The sequence below is a fragment of the Anoplolepis gracilipes genome, chromosome 12 (genome assembly GCF_047496725.1).
Source record: "Anoplolepis gracilipes chromosome 12, ASM4749672v1, whole genome shotgun sequence".
Taxonomy (NCBI): Eukaryota; Metazoa; Arthropoda; class Insecta; order Hymenoptera; family Formicidae; genus Anoplolepis; species Anoplolepis gracilipes.
In genome coordinates this window covers 9,860,596-9,880,866 of record NC_132981.1, presented here as the reverse complement: position 1 = coordinate 9,880,866, position 20,271 = coordinate 9,860,596, and the positions used below count along the sequence as shown (strand labels likewise).

At 37.5% G+C, this 20,271-nt stretch overlaps 1 protein-coding gene across 2 annotated transcripts in view; it reads left to right on the top strand.

The window, feature by feature from the left end:
- Nucleotides 1-20,271, top strand: part of Sema5c (Semaphorin 5c) — a 94,811-nt gene that overhangs the window by 21,114 nt on the left and 53,426 nt on the right. For both annotated transcript variants that reach the window (XM_072903702.1, XM_072903703.1), the window contains exon 2: nt 13,460-13,575. In XM_072903702.1, the coding sequence (XP_072759803.1) occupies nt 13,485-13,575 (91 nt within the window). In that variant the 5' untranslated portion in view covers nt 13,460-13,484. The remainder of the gene's footprint in view (nt 1-13,459; nt 13,576-20,271) is intronic.

Here is a 20,271-nt window from a genome sequence, read left to right as displayed (position 1 = left end):
GCGAGAACATTCGATCGCGAGACCGCAACGACTCTATGTCGAATCGCGAGGCGGGGGAAGTGTAAGTCGAGTTACTTGGACCGGACAACTGAATGGATAGATTTATCTCGCTGATGTGTTCGCGCAGATTTATCTGCGCGAATCGATAAGGTGGACGTAAAATGGCGATATAAAGCGCGTTTTAAAGCACGACATATTGTTGGAGACGCGGAAATCGTAAACTATAGCGCCGCTTTTAAAGAGCCCTACGGACTTTTGTGTCTCACGGACTGCATTTTTACTACGACATTAGTCAACGGCGACGACGCGGGCGGTTATAAAAGCGTGACGTGGATCGTTTTAATGCCACGAGAAAGCAGGTGTTACACCGGAAATGCTTACGATGCTTCGATAATATCGTACCACCATAATATTTGTATATTTTCTTCTGATATTTTTTAACCTTGTTATTGTACGATTATTTAGACAATTTTATAATACATGAACATTGTTTTAATAGTTGAAAGATAAGATCACAATTTTTTAATATTATTTTATATTTTTTTTTTTTTTTTACAATCTCGCGTAGATGAAACGCGGGTGTACGTTTTGCACTTTCATAATATGTACATGTGAAATTACGGGAGCTTCTAGTTTATAATATATATTTAGATTTGTTATTCCAAGTATTTTATGAAAAAAATTTATTTTTGTAGTCGAAAAACGGAAAAAAAAAGGATAAGGACATTTTGCTAAATTTTAGCGTGGTATTATTTTTAGGTGTTATTTTTTCATCGGAAACAAAGGAAACGATTTTCAGCCCGAGCCTCTTCGCTGAACAGAATCTCTTTGAGTCGTCTTTAAAACATGACTCGAGAAAACCGATACGATGTCTCGTTTCTTTCGTAGTGCCGAAGAATAAATACGTTTTCGGGATCCGTAGAATGAGAGGGTCTTCGTGCAGAGAAACCGTGTAAAAAAAAGACGAGCTCTGGGATATGCCAACACGGCGCTCCCCTCCCCTGATATTTATAGGCACTTTTATGCCGGCACACTAAGAATAAATTCTGTCCTTCGCGAAAGTGGTCCGATGAAAACACAGACGAGTGAACACGCTTGGAGAGGGCGATTCTCGCTTCTAAGGATATACAATTTGCATTTGTACAATTTCAATCGATACAACATCCATCTTTTATTTGCACGACTCTCCTACAATTGAAAGTTAATTTATCGAGATATATAAAATGTCTGTCCAGAATATTATAAATAGAAACACTGATTTACATCTCTCTCTTTATCATGGCTATTTTCTATTATTATAAAACTTATTTGTGTTGCAAAATTGATACAGTTCAATATGAATTATTGCAGACACGAATAAATGAGAATGAAGAAATGAATTATTTAAAAATTCCGAATATATTATTAAGTTTATTTATTCTTGAGGAGAAAAGTCTTATTTACCCTAATCGTATGTGGTAGTCACGTTATGCATACAGTCGGCGCACGTATTCTTCGCACACTCGTAGTATATACGGCTCCATCGCCTCTCGCGTCGACGTTGGAATTAATCGCGCGCGTGATTACAGCCTGACACAATCTTATACACGCCTACGGGCCCAGTCAAAATATTATGCTCACAGGGTAGGGCTAATAATTCGGCCCGCGAATAAAACAGCGCGAAATCGCTCCGGTGAAACCTTCGTCGTGCGATCAAGGTCGCTTGCCCTCCCTGGCCTTGTTGCCAATTATCGGTTTACCTAATTATGCGTGTGTATGCACATCGTGTATATACGCACGAAGATCGAAAATGATGATACCGCGAGCGCTATTAATCATACGTTCCCCGCGACCTATGAACGTATCATTACATCTATGCGTTTTTGAAAGCTGCGATGAGAACGTCTCGCTGTGGTGCTTTCGTGTCCAACTTGTCATCCGGCTACTGATTAATGAGAAATTACTCGGTGAACTGATATATAGCGCGTCCTTTCGATTTATCATCGGACAACTTTGAAAAGCTGATGTCGAAATTTCAAAATCCGATCTATTACAAACGCTATCGACATTAAGAGAGACATAATTGGATATTTAGATAGAGAGAGGAGAAAAGAAGAGCGAGGAAAGAAAAACAATTTATATTCAAACTTGATTATTACTTAGTGTTAGTCTTAATTTTTTTTAGAGAAATGAGACGGCAGTGGAAGCATCTTGTCTATGAAAATTGGAACAAAAATTAAAAATGTTATAAAGGAAAATTCAAATAATACAGAAGCTTCAGATTAGTTTTAGCCAATCCAAATTTGTCGTGCTGTCGCGACGCCGCGTGCATTTTCATCCTTCTTCTTTCTCCCTGCGTGTTATTTCAGACGCGGTCGCGAATTTGGCGCGTTCTGCTTGGCAGGCCTGGTTTATAACCGTGCCCGGTTTATAGTCGGCCCTTTGTTTGGCGGTTAACGCGTTGGTGGTGGTCGTAATGCGTAATGTGTACCGCAACTCATTATTTTTCTTTAGCCTTTCACTGGATGAAATTTTTACGGTATATAAAGTAATTAATTTTGCGTACAAAATTATATAAAATATTCTGGAAACGAAATAAGAATATTTTTATGAAAAAAAGAGAATTAAAAAAATATTACTTTTCAATCTGCTAATGCGGTCGCAGTTTATTTACTATAGTAATATTATATGTTTTTTTTTTATCGCGCTAGGAAATCAATCTGCGTCGTGCACAAAATAATTTCGATAAAGGGACGGCGCTCACGAGTCTCGGGTTTCTCTCGCGACGCGAGAAAAGACGATGGATAATTTTCGTTCTTATCTCGACGTTCATTCAATTACGTAATAAGCATGCACGCATGGCCCTTTGATACCATACGGATCGTTTTGTCGTCTTGTTCCCTTCTCTCTGCGAAGCCCGGCTTCGATCGTGCCCAAGTATCGGTCACGGCGGATCGTATACGCTCGCGTGCGTGTTTACGTCTATGAAACTGTTTGTAGCCTCGACTGTTAGAACCCATTTTATCTAGGATATTAAATATAACGATCGTGCGACCACGACAGTATGACGCTGTTAATCTCTTCGGTAAACGTCGTCGAAAGAAATCAAGTTTTATAGCGAATTTTTACGTTACGTTCGCGATTAAATCTGTTGTATTACTTTTTAAAATTTTTATTTAATTTAAATAGAAAAAAGTATTACAAGTTTGATTATAAATGTACCTTTTATAAATATTTGTTGTTTTTAATTTAATTTTTTTTTTTTTTTTTTTTTTTCGTGTTTTACTACGTTATTAACTTGAGGTTTTTATATCCTCATGAATGTCACCGCCTAATGAACTAGTCTTAAAGAATTAAAGAACCGATCAATTTCGTGCTACTTCGTTCGTTTCTAATTATATCTACAGTAACTTTATCTGGCATCAGAACGAAGAATCTTCGAACCTGGATCTTTAGCCTTACGAGAATAGCGTCTACTCGTCTTAAGAGTATCGATCGCAGGGTGCAGTGTCATCTTGTTAGAGTTCCGCTATACAGATTTCTTTCCAGTCACGTGTGACGAGATATCCTCCGTTGCGTCCTCGACACTTCCGGTCGTCGGCAAGAAGGCCATCGGTCCATATTAATTGCCCTCCAGCTATTGTTCTTCCCGCCGCGAGCGTCTTTTCTGTCCGTCTTGAAAATGAACGACTCTCAATCCACTCGACGCGAATTAAATCAACCGCCGCTCGAAGATCTCTCTTCCCTCCTTTCCGATAATTTATTATGTCGCGAGTTACGGCGGCGATTTATTTCCTCCACTCGAAGGAACTATCCTCCATTCGTCGGTACTTGTTGAATTGGTATTGGTAACGAATAGCGTACGCACGTTAAATCATCCCGCCACGCGTGCAGCCAGTGAATCTTCAATTTGCGCAGTTTTGACATTAACGCGTGTGTTTTGACACACTGATTTTGCGGCGAGTGAAAGTAACAGTATTGTATGTCTCTCGGACACATTGCCGTACCGTTACGATCGTTTAATCATTTGAAATTATTAATTGATTACAGAAATTGTTTTATAAATGATTGCCCACAAACATACGGAATTCTTCTCAAATAAAAAATAAATTTACAAGACATAGTATATCTTTTCGTTGAAAAAAAAAAAAAAAATTAATAAAATTTTCATTTTTTAGAGACTGCTACTATTTATGTATCGATCATTCTGTAATTGTAATTTCCCAATATAAGGATTCAGGATATTTAATGTTCGCGAAAAACGGTTGGGAAGTTGCATGATCGTCGATCACGTAGCGACGATTCGCGTGACCCATCGACGCCATATATTTATTTCTTCGTAGTTCACGCGAATGCGTGGGCGAACGTTCGCGTGTGTCTCGCGTGTAAAATAGCCCCTCCACTCACTCATCCTTTCTCGGACCCCGCATATACTCTCTCTCTCTCTCTCTCTCTCTCTCTCTCTCTCTCTTTTTGTCTGTCTTTCTTCATTCCTCTCGCGTAAACGCCGCCGGTATCTTTCGCCGATGGAGCCTGCTTCTGAGAGGCAGCAGCCTCCATCGAAAGACGTGTTGCACGCGCGACTTTCCATGGCAGTTCTCTCGCCATTGTGAAAACCGGCTCGTGTTTGGAGCTGCGGACAGTGCCACCCACTGTCTTTTGCGAGAGCCCCTCGCTTTTATCCTCCCTCGCCGTCATCACTCGCGTTGCGAAAACACCTATCGTATGTATTACGATAAAGCATTTTGTGCCGATGCCTACACCACGTGATGCGCGACACCGGACACCCACATAATCGCCGCCCGATCGACCGCTGTCGCCTTATTTACTGCGTCTTATATTGCAGTAACGGAATGGCGTATGCGTGTTGAAGAAAAAGAAAACTTGATTTAAAATCTAACTCTTTTTCTAGAAAAAAAAAAAATATCATCTCGAATGAGTTTTAAATTTGTACGCTCTTGATTTTTTGAAATGAGGGAGAACCATCTTTAAATTTGGATGAAGAAACTTTTTAATAAGAAATAAAATTGAAGTTTCTGGGACGATATTCTAATTTTCGTGTATAACGCGAGGCTACTTGTAAATTAACGCAGGCGGCGGAAGCTCGTAATTTCCGTCGCGATTAAGCAAGCACAATAATGATTCGAGATAATATTGGTAACGTTAATGCAGAACGACCGCCAAATTGTCCGCAGAAGCGAGAATTGCGCCGTCTCTAACGACAGATGCTATCGAGGTTGAGCGATGTAATTATTATGTCGTGGTTGTCAAGTGGAAGAATTTGTTCGAGCATCTTTTGAAAGAGTTCGTCGGATTACTTGGCGGGTACGCTCAGGAAAATGGTGTCATAAAAAAAAAAAAAATAAAAAAAAAAAAAAAAAAAAGATACTCATGCGTTAAAGGGCACACGGATAACGTTATTAACGCGATCGGACTTAATAAAGCCGCGAGATCAGCTGTCAATTCTTGTGAACGATCGCTTGTTCTTTCGTCTTTGTCGCCATCCAGTCTTGATAGTTTTTTTTTTTTTTTTTTTTATTCGCTTGGTAGTAAATTGCGACTAATCTTTTTTTCTTTCTAACGTAGGAACTTTGTAAGACGTTGGATTTTATCGATGTTAAATTTTCCGCTTCGTCGATTAATCTGATTGTCAGTTGGATTGCCTTTTATCGGCGGCCGTAATTGACACACGGTATAATTGCGATTTCTCTGTCATTGACAGACGTCGCTCGAAGAGACTGTCGCAGCAAATTAGAGATAAATGGTAATGCCGCTTACATTAGCTTCAGAGATCTAACGGGTAGCGCACTTTTGCATGCAACTTGTTTAATATTTTTTTTTTTTTTTTTTTTTTTACGCAAGTAAATTCCTGGATCAAGAGGTGGAATTTTCATTTTTATTTAATTACTGATATCCGTTTTTGCGGAAACTCGTACCGATTTATTTTCCTAGATTTATCCTATCATCAGAGATGCGGCAGCATGTCTAAATGTGTATATACGTAGAAACTGATATTATAGTTTGTCGTATATTATTTTGCATTATTATATAGAAATATCTCGCGTTGCTATTTTCTCGGAATAGTAATAGAACTCGAAGAATACTTGAAGAGTACTTGAGAGCAACAGAACAGATCTGTAGGCGAAGGAACGATATTAAAATCCTATCTGGAAGCTTCCGTCGATGATGCTCTTCATTTTTTTTGGGTCAACAGACACGTTATATCTGGCACACTCGAGTTATCGATACTCGGGTTACTTATTGTCAGACGGAAAGTAGTTTTGTGGATTTTTTTTTTGAATGCGTGATTGGCTCTAGAATCAATTGAGAAACTAAATATTGATTGGAATCTTTGCTACATTTTTTTATAAAGCAGAACGTGATGTTGCATACAAATTATAGAATATGAGAAATCACGAGAGCGAAACTATATACATACATAAAAATATTCTGAAGAAAGTGATGAAAAAAGTGTTTATTTCAATTAAATTCAATTAAATAAAATAATATATAAGTTTATCGGAAAAAACAAAAATTCATGCGCTACGAAATAACAAGAGAATAACAAAAATGGATAAAATAAAAATCTTTACAATTTTTATATTTTAAAAGTATAATATATCTAATACTTATAATTTTTTACTCCACCATTTTGTCTTATTTTTATTATTTCTTTCATTATAGTATTTTATAAAGTAGAATATTCCGAAGCACGAGACGTAATACAAACTACCGTTAGTAATGCAACGTGTTTATGCAGGGATATTCTCTTATTGAAAGCCTTTTTTTTTATTTCGAACAATGTCATTTATTCTTTGGAAAGAGATGCAAAGTAGCATACATCGTAGATATTAATATTTGAAGGAACAACCAAGCTTATATCCCTTTAAATCTTTCGGGACCACTGTAGCGTTCGTGTATTATTGCGCGGATCTTTTAAAAGGTTCGCTCTACAGAGACCACCGCGATGTCGTTTGGAATATTTTTATATAGGAAGGAAGGAAGGAAAACGGAGTTCCGTCAACTTTTTTCATTTTGCGGACAAGCGAGTCAATTTCCTTCTTTCATTTTGCCAGACATTTATTATAACATTTACTTAGGATTACACTATATTTGAACACCACAAGTCAAGAATATTTTAAATTAAATTTATTTTATGTAGATATGTTCTAATTTTATTTCTAGTCTAAAATTTACTTTATAATTAATTTGACAATTGAAAACTACAATTTTGTAGAAAATTTGTGTATATTACGTAACATTTAAGGTATGTGAAGTAGTATCTTTTTAAATATTATATCAAGTATTTATAATTTTAAGTGCACATCAATTTAGGGATAAATAATTAAAGAACACTAAATTTCAATACAAAGTTATCGTTTTTGATATATTAAATATTATTTGTTTTGAAAAATCTTCAATAGTGTATTAATAACTTTTATTTATCAAATTTTGTCGTTGATTTGAAGTCGATAGGTCTGTTGATATGTCTTTGTAAATAAACATAGAAGAAGGTATTGAAAGAGGTCTTCTCCCTCACGCGTTGCACTCGGAATAGGTAGGTAAACGCATATACCGTCATTTTAAACCACGTGGGTCCGCCTATCCCCTCACGTCTTGTGTCCTCCTTTATGCCGCTATCTATAGACGAGAAAGCAAGCTGTCACGATGACGAACGTCGAAAGACAAAGGAGATGCGGAAAGAGGTACGCGTGTCGTGTAGTTGGATTTTTGAAGATTACCTCGTTTCTCCATTTGCTATATCTACCTACAGTAAATGTTTCGAAGGTATCAATAAAGATCGCGAGATCAGAATCGTCGATAAACTTGTGAAATCATTTTTTCGCAAAGAGTCGCAACTGTCAAAACTTTTTTCCATTTCGAATCGATTAATCTTCCAATTAATCGCAAGAAATTATTACTCAATTTGATATAAGTATATACATATATTGCAGATCAGCGTTTTGTAAATTTAATAATTTAATAATCTTATAAAAAGCCCAGAGCTTTTATAAAACGCTGTTCTAAAAAAAATGTGGTATATTATAAAAAGTTTTTCTTATAACATTCGCACACCTATATATATAAAATTTCATTATATCTTAAATTAGGATCAATCGTTTTACGCGTGTCAAAAATAGATTTTCCGTGCTCAAGTGCATTTTTATCGTGGTGCACGTCACTAAAGGGAAAGCGGAGAGGATAAATCGATCATTCGCGGCACAATCGCGATCGTTTTTGCAACGTCAGTCCCGGATCAGTTAGTCTTGATCCTGGTGTACAGGACCAGCTGCTAGAGTATCACCAAGTCGTAGGCGAGGTCGTCGACCTTGCAAGTCTCTACCGTTCGTTGTCGTCCGGTGCGGTCTGTACCTCGTGGTCCACGACGACCACTCGCGTCGCAGTCTGCGTTCGTGTCCGTCGTATTATACACCTGGATCACCGTACACAAGGTGTCTATGACCAACTGCATTTTCTCCTAGCTCTCACGCAAGCGAATAGAGCGTTTGTTTGAACAAATGTGATGCGAGTGTTCGTGAATGGAAAATAATTATAGTTAAATAGTCACGATGAATTATTTTGGTGCGATTAGGACGGTGATGTTATACAAAGATATCGTAGTTATTTTCACTGAATATACAGTTATCAAGTATCGATTTAAAGCCACTGGTTTATGTTAAAAAATAATACATTACCATTTTTTATGCAAACTATCCTTAAAATCTTTAAAATATTATCCATGAATATTATATGCTTTCTCTCTTACTTCACTATAATATAATTTACATAAATATAGGAGGTAAGAAAGAACAAATTGCAATGATAAAATTATATGTTCTTCATAAAAGGAAAATGCCTGCTCAACATTGAAATAATAATCTTGTGAAGGACCACTAGGGAAGGATTAAATTTTCAACACTTGGAATATACTTGGCGATTGAAGAAAACTCGACAACATTTATTTAGAAAGTGCTTTGAGAAAATTAATTGAAAAATAAATATGCAGCGAATCTTACTCGTACGTGACGTAACAGTGACAACCTTTAAGACTTAAGGATAGTTATGACCGGAGACATCCTGTATATTTTTTAACAGAACCCGGAGGTCATACGTAAAACGGTGAACGATGTTCGCATGACACGAGAGGCGGCATCCCGTTGAAACTCGTTTGCACGCTCTACTCTGCCGAATGGTTTATACCGATCGGTCCATTGTGTTATCTCGTGTACTCACGGAATATCGGCTTTCGTCGTTCTGTGTGGGCCACATACCAGACATAAAATTTTACGAGTTTACCTCGCTCGATAACGCATCTTTTATACTTGGTCTTAGGGGTAAAATATAACCCACGAAATACATACTACTTTTTTTTTTTTTTTTTTTTTTTTTTTTACGTATATGCATACATTATACACGTGCATACGCATAAATAGGTTACGTTGCATAGATAGTGCAGTCGAACGATTTCGAATACAAAATAGCAATAGATCTCGTTGCGCGGGATGCCAGGTATAAAGACTAATAGCGTAGTCATAAATGTTCGCGTTGCGACGAGAGTAAAGTAAACGTCGTGCGCAACGGCATTCTTTAGATAGGCGAATAGAAATGCGGATGGATAAATGGACGTGTTACTCTGCTACTCGAAGATGCGAGAGCGATACAGTCGAAGGAAATAACGGGTGGGTTCGTAATGCGTGTTGTCAGATACGAAGAATACGGAGAGGATAGTCGGGGAATTCATATACATTGACACGTGGTCTGGTAAACAAACGATAAAGAAATGATTATGGCACGGCTAGCGATAGCGAAAACGAAGACGCGATTAGATTGCGGGAACAAAGAATACAGTGATTGCTCTAATCGAATTTACGCGCGATTACGTTCTAGGAATAGAAAATGTCTATTATTACATTGAAAATTTCAGGAGATTCGAAATGACGCAGTTTTAAAGCTCGTTATTAATCTGTAGCGATATTCAGTCATGGATGGTTTATGAATCTCGAATGGATATCAATAAAGATTAGAAATTAACTCTTCACGTGTCATCATTTGATCTCTGTTCTGAGGATAAGATGATATAAAATATAAATATAAATGGAGAGAGAGAGAGAGAGAGAGAGAGAGAGAGAGAGAGAGAGAGAGAGAGAGAGAGAGAGAGAGAGAGAAATATATATAAAGAAATAAATTTGATTTGCAAATAAACGAATACTACAAGATATTAATCTATTTTTAATGAATAAATATTCTTCTTTTAAGCGAAGTACTATCTTATCCTTAGAAAAGAGGAGAGAATTTTGAAATAATAAATCGCATTCTGTGGCGGATAAATCACATCGATATACATAAATAGGGTGTATTTTTACTTTGTATCTGGCACCGGTTCATATGATAGATCTACAAGAACACGATTTCCACTTGACATTAGCATCTGTGAAGCGTTGAACTTATATAATCTAACAAATTATCATTCGCGCGTGTACACAGACTACATACATTTATCAGTTTAATTAGCTGATATTTCTTATTCGCGTATGTAAACGTCATTTCGAAAATAATCATATCTATCCCTTAGATATTTTGTAGATTCATTCATCATCACGTGAATGCGATAAATTCTCAGATGCACATTCGATAACTTATAATACAAATCTACATTTATGGCCATCGACGTTCGCTCGAATTTGCAAGAATTCGCTAAACATATTCCATCGTGAAACATGAAATATCGTGCGATCGATCTAACAATAAATATAAATTTGTTATAACATGGTCATGGAAATAATTCCCGTCTATCAGTATTGCATTAATATTCTATTTGTCGTGGTATCAATAGAGAGAGAGCTGTCTGACGATACTTAAATAATAATTCCCATCTATCAGAATCGCATTAATACTCTATTTGTCACGTGATATCAATAAAAAGAGCTCACTAACGACATATATATATATATTTTATACAAGAAGAGTTTTAAAACTCTACGTAAGTGGCCTGCCTATTAGATAATCTTTCGATCGAGCGGGTAATAACGTCACGGGGGAGATAAGACGTAAGGTCAATCTGTCAGAATCGCGCGCGGCCCCGCTGTGATATTTATGAATATCGACGCGTGACGTATACACAACAGACGTAGCTACACGCAGGAGAGAGAAGGAGAGCTTTCGCCATCGAATATTCGCTTTTGCGTCTCGCAGTTGGATCTCACGACCGACGTCAAGACGAATAAATCATCTCACGATGTGTACGCGCATCTGCATTCCTCGGGAGCCTCGCGTGCATTAAGGTCGTTCCGATCGCTGCCGGGGTGTGAATGCTCACGTATATATATATATATATATATTCGCCCGCCTGCACCTTTTTCTTCCTCCTCTTCTCGCCGCCAGGCCTGGAACGAATTGGGACGCGATAATCGCAACTGACCGTTGTAACAGCGTTGTAAAAGGAGAGAGATCGGCCGAATTATCGGATAATCCGGGGCCGTTTTTACGCTCTCGTCGTCCTGCGAAACAGGACGAATAGAATCGCCCGTGAAACTTTAAGGTTATTAATAATTATATTACTCTCTTTTTTTTTTAAGAAACTTTTATCATGGTTTATTTTCTTGTAAACTCCTGACGTTCATACTCTTACACGGTAACAAATTTTGCGTTAAATTTGACACATTTCTCGTGTCCCAATTTATCCACTCTAATTTTAATGTTAATTTAACAGAAGGCAAATATGTAAACAAATAACACAAATAATATGTAAAAAATTAACACAAAAATGTGAATTAGTGCAAGATTTACTTGTTAATTGTGTTATTTGTTTTAACTCTTGAAAAGAGTTAAACGGTGAATATTAACTCAATGCAAAAAAGTTAAAATAACATAACGACAGTATGTTATAGTAACATAGGAGTATGTTAAAAATTTAACATAAAAATTTCAACAAAAGTACAAAATGTTTTTTACCGTGTATATATAAATGAAATTATATATAAATAAAATTGCGGAAAATATTTTTATTTAGATATATGTAGCTATACACAATGAAAATAACACGCGTACGAGTAATATACTGTTCCACGAATTATTGTGACACCTTTATTTATCGATGCTATCTATTTCTTGTCATGGTGCGCTTCCGCATAAGTATCTTTCGCATGTTCGCCAGATAGAAAATGACAAGTTTTTTTTGTGCGATTCGAATGGAGCAGCTAACAAAGGTGGACGTTAATTGACGGAACAGAAGCGTCATTATCGATTTGAGTGGCTCGAGTCGCATAATTAATCACCGGCCATCGAGAGGGTGATCCCACCCGGTGTGTCCGGTCGCAATTTTTGATCGATCCCAAGACGATCCGGTAATTATTCAACGTAATGGTATATCATAAGAAGAAAAAGTCGTCTTTTCTGACGCGCTAACTCAACCAGTCTTTAAATAGTCAATCCGTGATAATTGGATGTATATCCGGGGAGGCCTACTTTTCGCATTTTCGAATACACCACGCTTATGTCGTCGATTAAGGTTTCTTTCGCTTAGATATTTTACTGTCGAAAGTAATTTCCAATCCGACGAGAGAAAAGAATTTCAACAAAAAGAGAGAGAGAGAGAGAGAGAGAGAGAGAGCTTTAATTATAAAGAAATTTATTGTTATTATCTTATAAATATGTATATGATGACTTTTAGCGAGCACATTTGTCAATTAATCTTGAGGTGAATTAATTTAATAGCTTAAAACTTTCACGCAATTTTTTTCGCACGTTTTCGCGCATTCGGACAGAGTTTTCTGTTACAACTTTCTAGCTGATTTAGTTCCTCGAATTTATTTGATTTCATTAACTCGGGCGCAATCTTTTAAGTCGCCACAAAACACGCGGCAAAATTTAATCGCCTTGCACGATCCGCGGACTTAATCGTCGCGCGATACGATTCGCGTTAACGGTAAACGAGATGAAAATGATCTCGAAGCTCCTTCCATTGAACGAATCGTCGGTGGCTTAATTGGCGAACATTACGTGACGGTATATATACGATTCTACGATGGTGCCAGTAATGCAATCGTTGTTAGCGGAATCGTGGATTGCTCGAAACAGTCGATCGATCTTAATCGCACCATCGGTAACCGCGCGGTTAATCTCCGCTTAATTAATTGCAACGTGTCTGCCGGTTCGTGGAAAATGTTCAAGGCCGTTCATTGGATGCTGTACGAGTGCGCATATGTCAAGGAAATGAACGAAGACGAAGAGTCTGCTACTCTCTTTCTCTCTCTCTCTACATTTCCGTCCATTTTCTTCCTATCTTTTTTTTCCTGCTTACTTTGCCTTTTTTCCACCATTAGTCAGGCTTTCTCATCGATCCTGATAAAGCGCGTGTTACCGAGATGCCATCGCTTCGTGTCCCAATTACAATCACTCGATAATCGGTTCCGGCTCTATGTTATCTAACCTATGAAAGGGCACGACTATGAATAAAAAATCGATTTTCCTCATGTTGCAGGAGCGGAGCTAATCGCAGAGCAAATATGGAGCGATGGATCGTATTCATAGTGACGCTGCAGATCTGCGTCGCTGTCGCTCGAGCCACGGAGGATTTTCGACACATCTCGTACGAAGGTAAGAACTGATGGAAAACATTCAAATGCGCGATAAAAAACAGCTGTTCCAGCATTTATTATGACATCAAAGGATTTATTTATTGCGGCATTGCTTATGTTTACTATACATTATCTTTGAATTATACCGCTAATCGCATTCGTGGAACTGTTTTATCTACAATTTAACCGAATTGCTTACCGTATATAAAATCCGATAGCTGTAATCATTACGAAACAGCTCACCGAGTTTTTACGCATAATTCGAGCGAGAATCACGATCTTGATTCTCGGACGCGTACGTCGTTCCGGTTGCGATAACCGCTCGACGTTGATAATTTCGATCCCGTTAATTGCTTTATCGCGATTAATTCGAGTAATAGACGATAAAACGTACACGTGCGACGAGGATGGCAAGCGATGATTCCCGCTGACTGTACATTACCTACAAACAGGATCGACGAGTCTTTAGTCGCGATTATCTCGAAAACGGAAGCACTCTCACGGAAACGTAAAAATTCACTGTATTTATCTATAGATGCGTATTATTGTGCCATTGATGTCGTTAAAACACCGCTAAGAGATCTGCAAAAGTCGCCTGATTAGACGTGCTGACGTGCATCCTTGCACGTAGTCGCGATTGATCGAAACTTTTAATCACGAAACGAGAAGAGCCCTGCCCTCGAGTTTTGACAAAGATATTAATCTGCTAAAAATATTTCGGATGATTCAACATTATCACTTTATCTATAGATAACATAATTAACAAAAATAACCATTTTTTCGAACAGACAAGAAAAAAAAAAGACTAAAAGAAGTTTGTTTTTGGTTGATAAGGTATTTATAGTTAAATATAGGATCTATGGATAAGGTTGGGAATTACATAGAAAATTAAAGATCTATCAAATAGTTTTCATTCTTTAGTTCATCTAAATCGTTTCATTTTCTGCAATTTTTAATAGCATACGCAATTTTGATTATAATGAAACGTCTTTAAAGAAATATTCCATATCTCTATAATATTCAGTTAATTATAATATATATTCTAAAATAGACTTTTTTTTGTAATTTTAACTGCAAATTTCTTAAATTTGATTTGATGAAGTAATTTGGATAACGGAATCGTATTCAGCATTAAAAAGACTACGGAAAAAAATTTTTTTTTTTTTTTGTTAAACTGTGTGTAATAGATATTTTAATTGAATATAGAATATAGAATAAAAAATAAAATTGAATGAATATAGATAGAAATATAGATAGGTAAAATAAATAAAATAGAATTCTGAAGATTTTATTTATTTATTTCTCGTTTCTTCACAATTATAATAAAAGTCTGTTAATTAGCGATCATTTACTATAATCTTAGAATTCTATTAAATTTACGGTTCGAGAGTTAAATTTGCTTGAAAGTACTGGAAAAGCAAAGTTTCTTTGCTTCACATTCTTTCGGTCTAATTCAGTAAGGAAATAATTTCCGGTAGTAAATAAACTCTATAATGATGTTCTTTCCATTAAGTTCAGAGGAGAAGTCGACGTCGACTTCGTCAAAGAATGTTATTAACGGGAAAGCATTAAAGAGAAACGTTTCTTTATACGTTGTATCGAGCATGAGAGATCGGCAATGAAGCGATCGAAATCTCCGTGTGAAATGATGCGTAATCATCAGAAGTAGGTGAGTTTAGTTCTCCGAGAAGAGAGTATAACCGCCCTCCACAACCGCACGATTTCCGTCCCGGAAGACGCGCATAAATCCGTAGCGAGCGAGTCGAGCGACCGTGGACGTTTATGCAAATTTAATTTCGTCCGTAACCGCTTCTCTACAATGTCGACGTGTCGGATATAGGCATGGCTAATCGATAAAGAAAATATATCTTTGCATATACACGTACATACATTCCGGTATATGTGTCGCGCGATCACAGTGTCCACACTCGAGAGCAGACCAGCCCATTAACATCTGGCAAAAATATCGGACATTCAGGGCGCTACTTATCGCAAGCAATGACCCACAATGTACAGTTACACGTAGGCGAGCTCGCGGCTCGATTATCGCGCGTTCGCGGCCCCGGGAGAGAAAACGCAGATCGTGTCGAAGATGTGGGACGTGTGGTCACCTATATGGAGAACAGATGCCACGCCCGTCAAACGGAAACCGCGCGGAAAACCTTTTATACCGACCCCGGCTCAAGTCTTAATGAGCTTAATGGATCGTTTCTGGTATCCCATAAGCGCGACGGCTTCTTTTCTCTCTACTTTTATCACAAGTTCCTTTTTTTTTTTTTTTTTTTTGCCTAATAACACGCGGTGGAAATCGTCAGAATCGTGAGAAGAGGAAGACGCGCGGGAAGAGAGATATCTCTGGCGTGCGCAGCACCGTATGATTTCCATTTGCACGTAAAATACTTCCCCGTTCAACGATATGCGGTTTCAGAGCCCGCGGTCGCGGATACTGCGACAGTTTCGCAATAATCGTGCGGTCTATATTAAGCTGCATCACGATTTTGTTACGGTTTCCCGCGTTTCTCTCGTGGCATCGTCACGTTTCGTGTCGCGCGCGGATCTGAATGCGGAATACGGTCACGATTGAAGAATAGTACTTTGTCTTTTTTATTGATTTAAATAATGTGAGAGCTAATAACCCAAGATAATTTTAATCATTGAAATTTACACAATATACAATAATTTACATCGCATGTATGATATGCTAGAATTCAATCTAATAGGGTAAACTAGGGTATGATGGCCAGACGGAAAAGATGGCCATAGGCTGTAATTTTTTCAATAATCGCTACATAGGGCGCCTTTTTAATCATTATCAAAGATAATCGATATTTATAGTATTTTATGTGCATACATTATTCGAAATAATGATATTGTGAATCTTCTTATATCATATTTTTGCTTTTGACTACCTGCAAAGTTTTTCACTTGTCCACTTAAAACTGTTATAACATCGAATAAATGACAGTTAAGCTATCGCAATCGACGTTAGACATATTATAAAGATATGTAAATTGTTATATGACCTATAATTTTTATTTTCGTTTTCACTATTTTTTTTATAAATATTATGGTCATCTTTTCCTTAAAAGTTCGGGTAAGATGGCCAATGCTTATGTTGTACTATTTTGATAATGTAAAATTTCTATTAAATATTCTTCTTTTAATCATCTTACCCGAGTTTACTCTATTATTATGATAAGATGTCTTCAATCATTTGCTTAAACTATTAATAAGATGCGTTTTGTACTTTGCTGTAATATTGATTAAAATAACCTAGATTACCCATAAAAATTGAGTCGGCGTAAAATCAAAGATCATATGTTTTTTTTTTTTTTTTATTGAAAATTAAAACTACTTATCATCGTTTTCCTCGCACAAACGGCATTGGTGATAGCCTCGGAATGTCGTTATGATAATTTGTGAGTCTGCGGCGAATCATTTCGTTTGATAAAGAGAGAACAATCGCCGAGAAAACAAAACAAAACGGACGCCAGCATATATGTGCAATGATAATACCTACGTAATATATGAGATACATATTTCCCTTTCCGCGAGTTCGCGATTACGTTCCACGCGCAATCTGAATTCTTGGGGATTTAAATCCATCGTTTAATAAAACACGGCGGCATGGCGCATACCGTGGGTTGATATACAGATTTATTGTTATTTGCGAAAGTGCTATTTGTACGCGTATATGTTATTGCACGTGGTTGTTGTATAATAAAACGAGATTAGAAAGTCAGCTGTTAACGAATATTTTCTTTAATACAATTCGATGTTCAATGATCACTTGTGGAAAATATATTATATTCTTCGCGGAGAGCAAAGGCGGCAATTAAAAAGAGAAAAGATCGAAGCGTTCAAGTAACTCATCGGTTTTTATGATACGTTTATAAAATATTAGCTCTTTCTCTTTCTCTCTCTTGAGCAATGCCAACTTATACGCAAACATTATTTATCCTTACTTATTAGCCTTTGTCTTCTCTGTTGTGAAATTCAATTGCACTGACTCACGTGCTTTTCAAAACAAACGATTCGATTGTCGAGAACTTCCCGCGAGAAGAGTTTTAAGTCTCGGTCTACGATAATTTCTCCCACTCGTAATGATCAGTGCGCGAATAATAGTCGCGCGATACCACTATGGTCTCTCTTTCTCTCGGCGATGGATTTTTTCGTCGTCGCGTGGGTATCGTCGCGGCTAAACGTAATGTAATTGTCCACATTGTTACACACAGAGTTATTTATACGTTATTATAACGGTATCGAATTGCTAATGTCGCGCGGCGAACATCAACGGGTCGATATCAGATCTTCGAAATATTTTATGCGAGAATGGCTACGCAAAAGAAAAATTGTAGGGAAAAGTTTGTTCGTTCGTTTGTTCGTTAAAACAAACTTCACCTCAGGCAATGACACCGGTTATATACGATACGCCTATACGGGACGCGTACCGGTAACGGTATTATTTGCACACCGTCGTGGAACAGCAACGACAGAATATGGTAAATTATGCATTAAGAAGAAAAAAAAACAGCTCGCTTTGTATTCGACAAAAGACACGGGGTAGGTACGAAAGAGATATAAAATGATATAAAAATCAGGATCCAAAATTCGTGTTTTTTCCAACAAGACAGAGATATTTCGTAACGAGGGTCAGTCTTTTTTTTTTTTTTTTTTTTTTTTTGTTTTTGAAGAAAAAGGCGGAAAAGAAAAATAGTAAAAATCGGAATAACACAAATCACGTTGTTTCTCAGCGTGAAACATAATTACGTCGCAGAATGATGCGAGTCTTCCTCTCGGGAAGACGTAAGGTTCTAATTAAACTCCGAGTACACAGGGGAGCAGACGGTGCGCAGATTGCAAACGAGCTCGTTAAGTGCCCTATCGCACGTCGAAAATGACAAAGCAATTCTTCTCTAATTATCACGGTACAAAAGCTCGTCGAGAATAGAGCGTGTTGTACGTTCTCGAAGGCGTTTGCTTTTGTTCCGCTCCTGCGAACCGATACCGGCATTGTTTGTAGTTCGTTAAATCGGATTGATTCTCGTGGAAAACAGTTCTATACAGCTGACCAAAGTCCTCTCTTCCCCGAATGTTCACCGCGATATCCCGATTACGGAAAACCGAGGGGTCACTGAGGTAATTTTTGTACAAGGGCTAGGTAATTCAGTGGCAATCCCAGCAAAATTTTGGGTAATCAAAGGTTATTTTTGGTAAATCTAAATAATCTTTAGTGTTAAAATAATTTAAAATAAAATTTCTTTTTCAAAATTTATTTTTAATTTGAGATACTATTAGGTAATCTTAAGTAATCGGAGGTATAATTTAAGGGTAATCCGTATCAAAGGGTAATTTTTGTACATTATAACTGTTAGTGACCAACCCCTCGCGGAAAACGATTCGCTAAATTATGATTACGTAATCCCTTGTGTCTTTCGTAACGCGCGAAAGCGCATAAGAGATTTTACGAGACACATTTTACAGTATTCCAGTACGTGTAATGTAACAAATAATTTTTTGTTACCAAGATAATACGTATTTCGTGAAATTAACAATCGCTCGTTCGAGAAAATAAGTTTCAGCCAGGAGTTTATAAGGGGTGTGTCTGAATCCGCGGGCAATGTATTTACCGATGTAAACAGAATATATAATGGCAATTGCATTTTACGATCGTAAGAGAAAGAAAGAAGAGAAGGAAGCATTGTCAAGAGAGAGGAGTATCGGTAATGTTAGCGAAGAGTATCCAATCCTAGTGCTAATGCTTTAATAATACATACGTATTCAGTCGTTAACGTGAATACAAATTACACGCGTCTAATCGGAAAATACTAACATAATCGTTTAATCGTGAGAGTTGAGCAGTCACGATCCAGCATGAGTTTTTGTTATTTATAAATTTTGATAAGAATCGGATAATTCTCACGTAGAATATACCATACGTCGCGCGTGTGAGTCTCCGTAATTTTCGCGAGGATGGAGAGCCCTGAAGGCCGATTTCCCAACTGAATTTCCATTACAGGACGAGATTTTCCCGTCACTCCCACTCGCACCCTTTTGCTGTGTTTCGCGCCGCGTTGCCTCGGGGGTTTATAGCGTATAAATTTATACACATGTTTTCTGTGTCGGGTGGCTTGACTGGCGCAAGCTTGGCGCCACCGATAATTATCGTTTTACCCTTCACAACTGCCGTTTTGCACCGGTATTCAAAATGTCTACAGCAGAGAATTGCGCGTTCCACATGTCAAAAGCGTAAGGCCGATTGTATCTTTAATTATTTTCGCGTCACTAAACGAACTTGGCGTCGTCGGATATTGATAACTCGCAGCTACGGTCGATTCGATATTTTTCTCTCCTCTTTCCTTAATTGCTACGCGACCACCAGGGCTATCGGATCACGCCTACGTGACGCGAGATGAAATCCTCGGGTTCCGTCATTTCCGTTTGTGGCGGACTTGAAAGCGCGGAGATTCCTCGTTGATTATCGAGGCGTGAATAAAAAAACGTTTTATATACCGCCCCCGTAGTAGAAACCTACCGAGAACGAAATGGGACATATATATTCTTGTGTATTCGTTATGTTGACATCGAAACCGGAATTTAATTTTGACCGGTGGCGCTTTGAAAGAATGCCACTCGCCAAGTACGTCTGTTCCTTTGTGTCGCTTTTAATATTATCTACTTTCTTATTCGTCTCTACTTATAAAAATTCTATTTA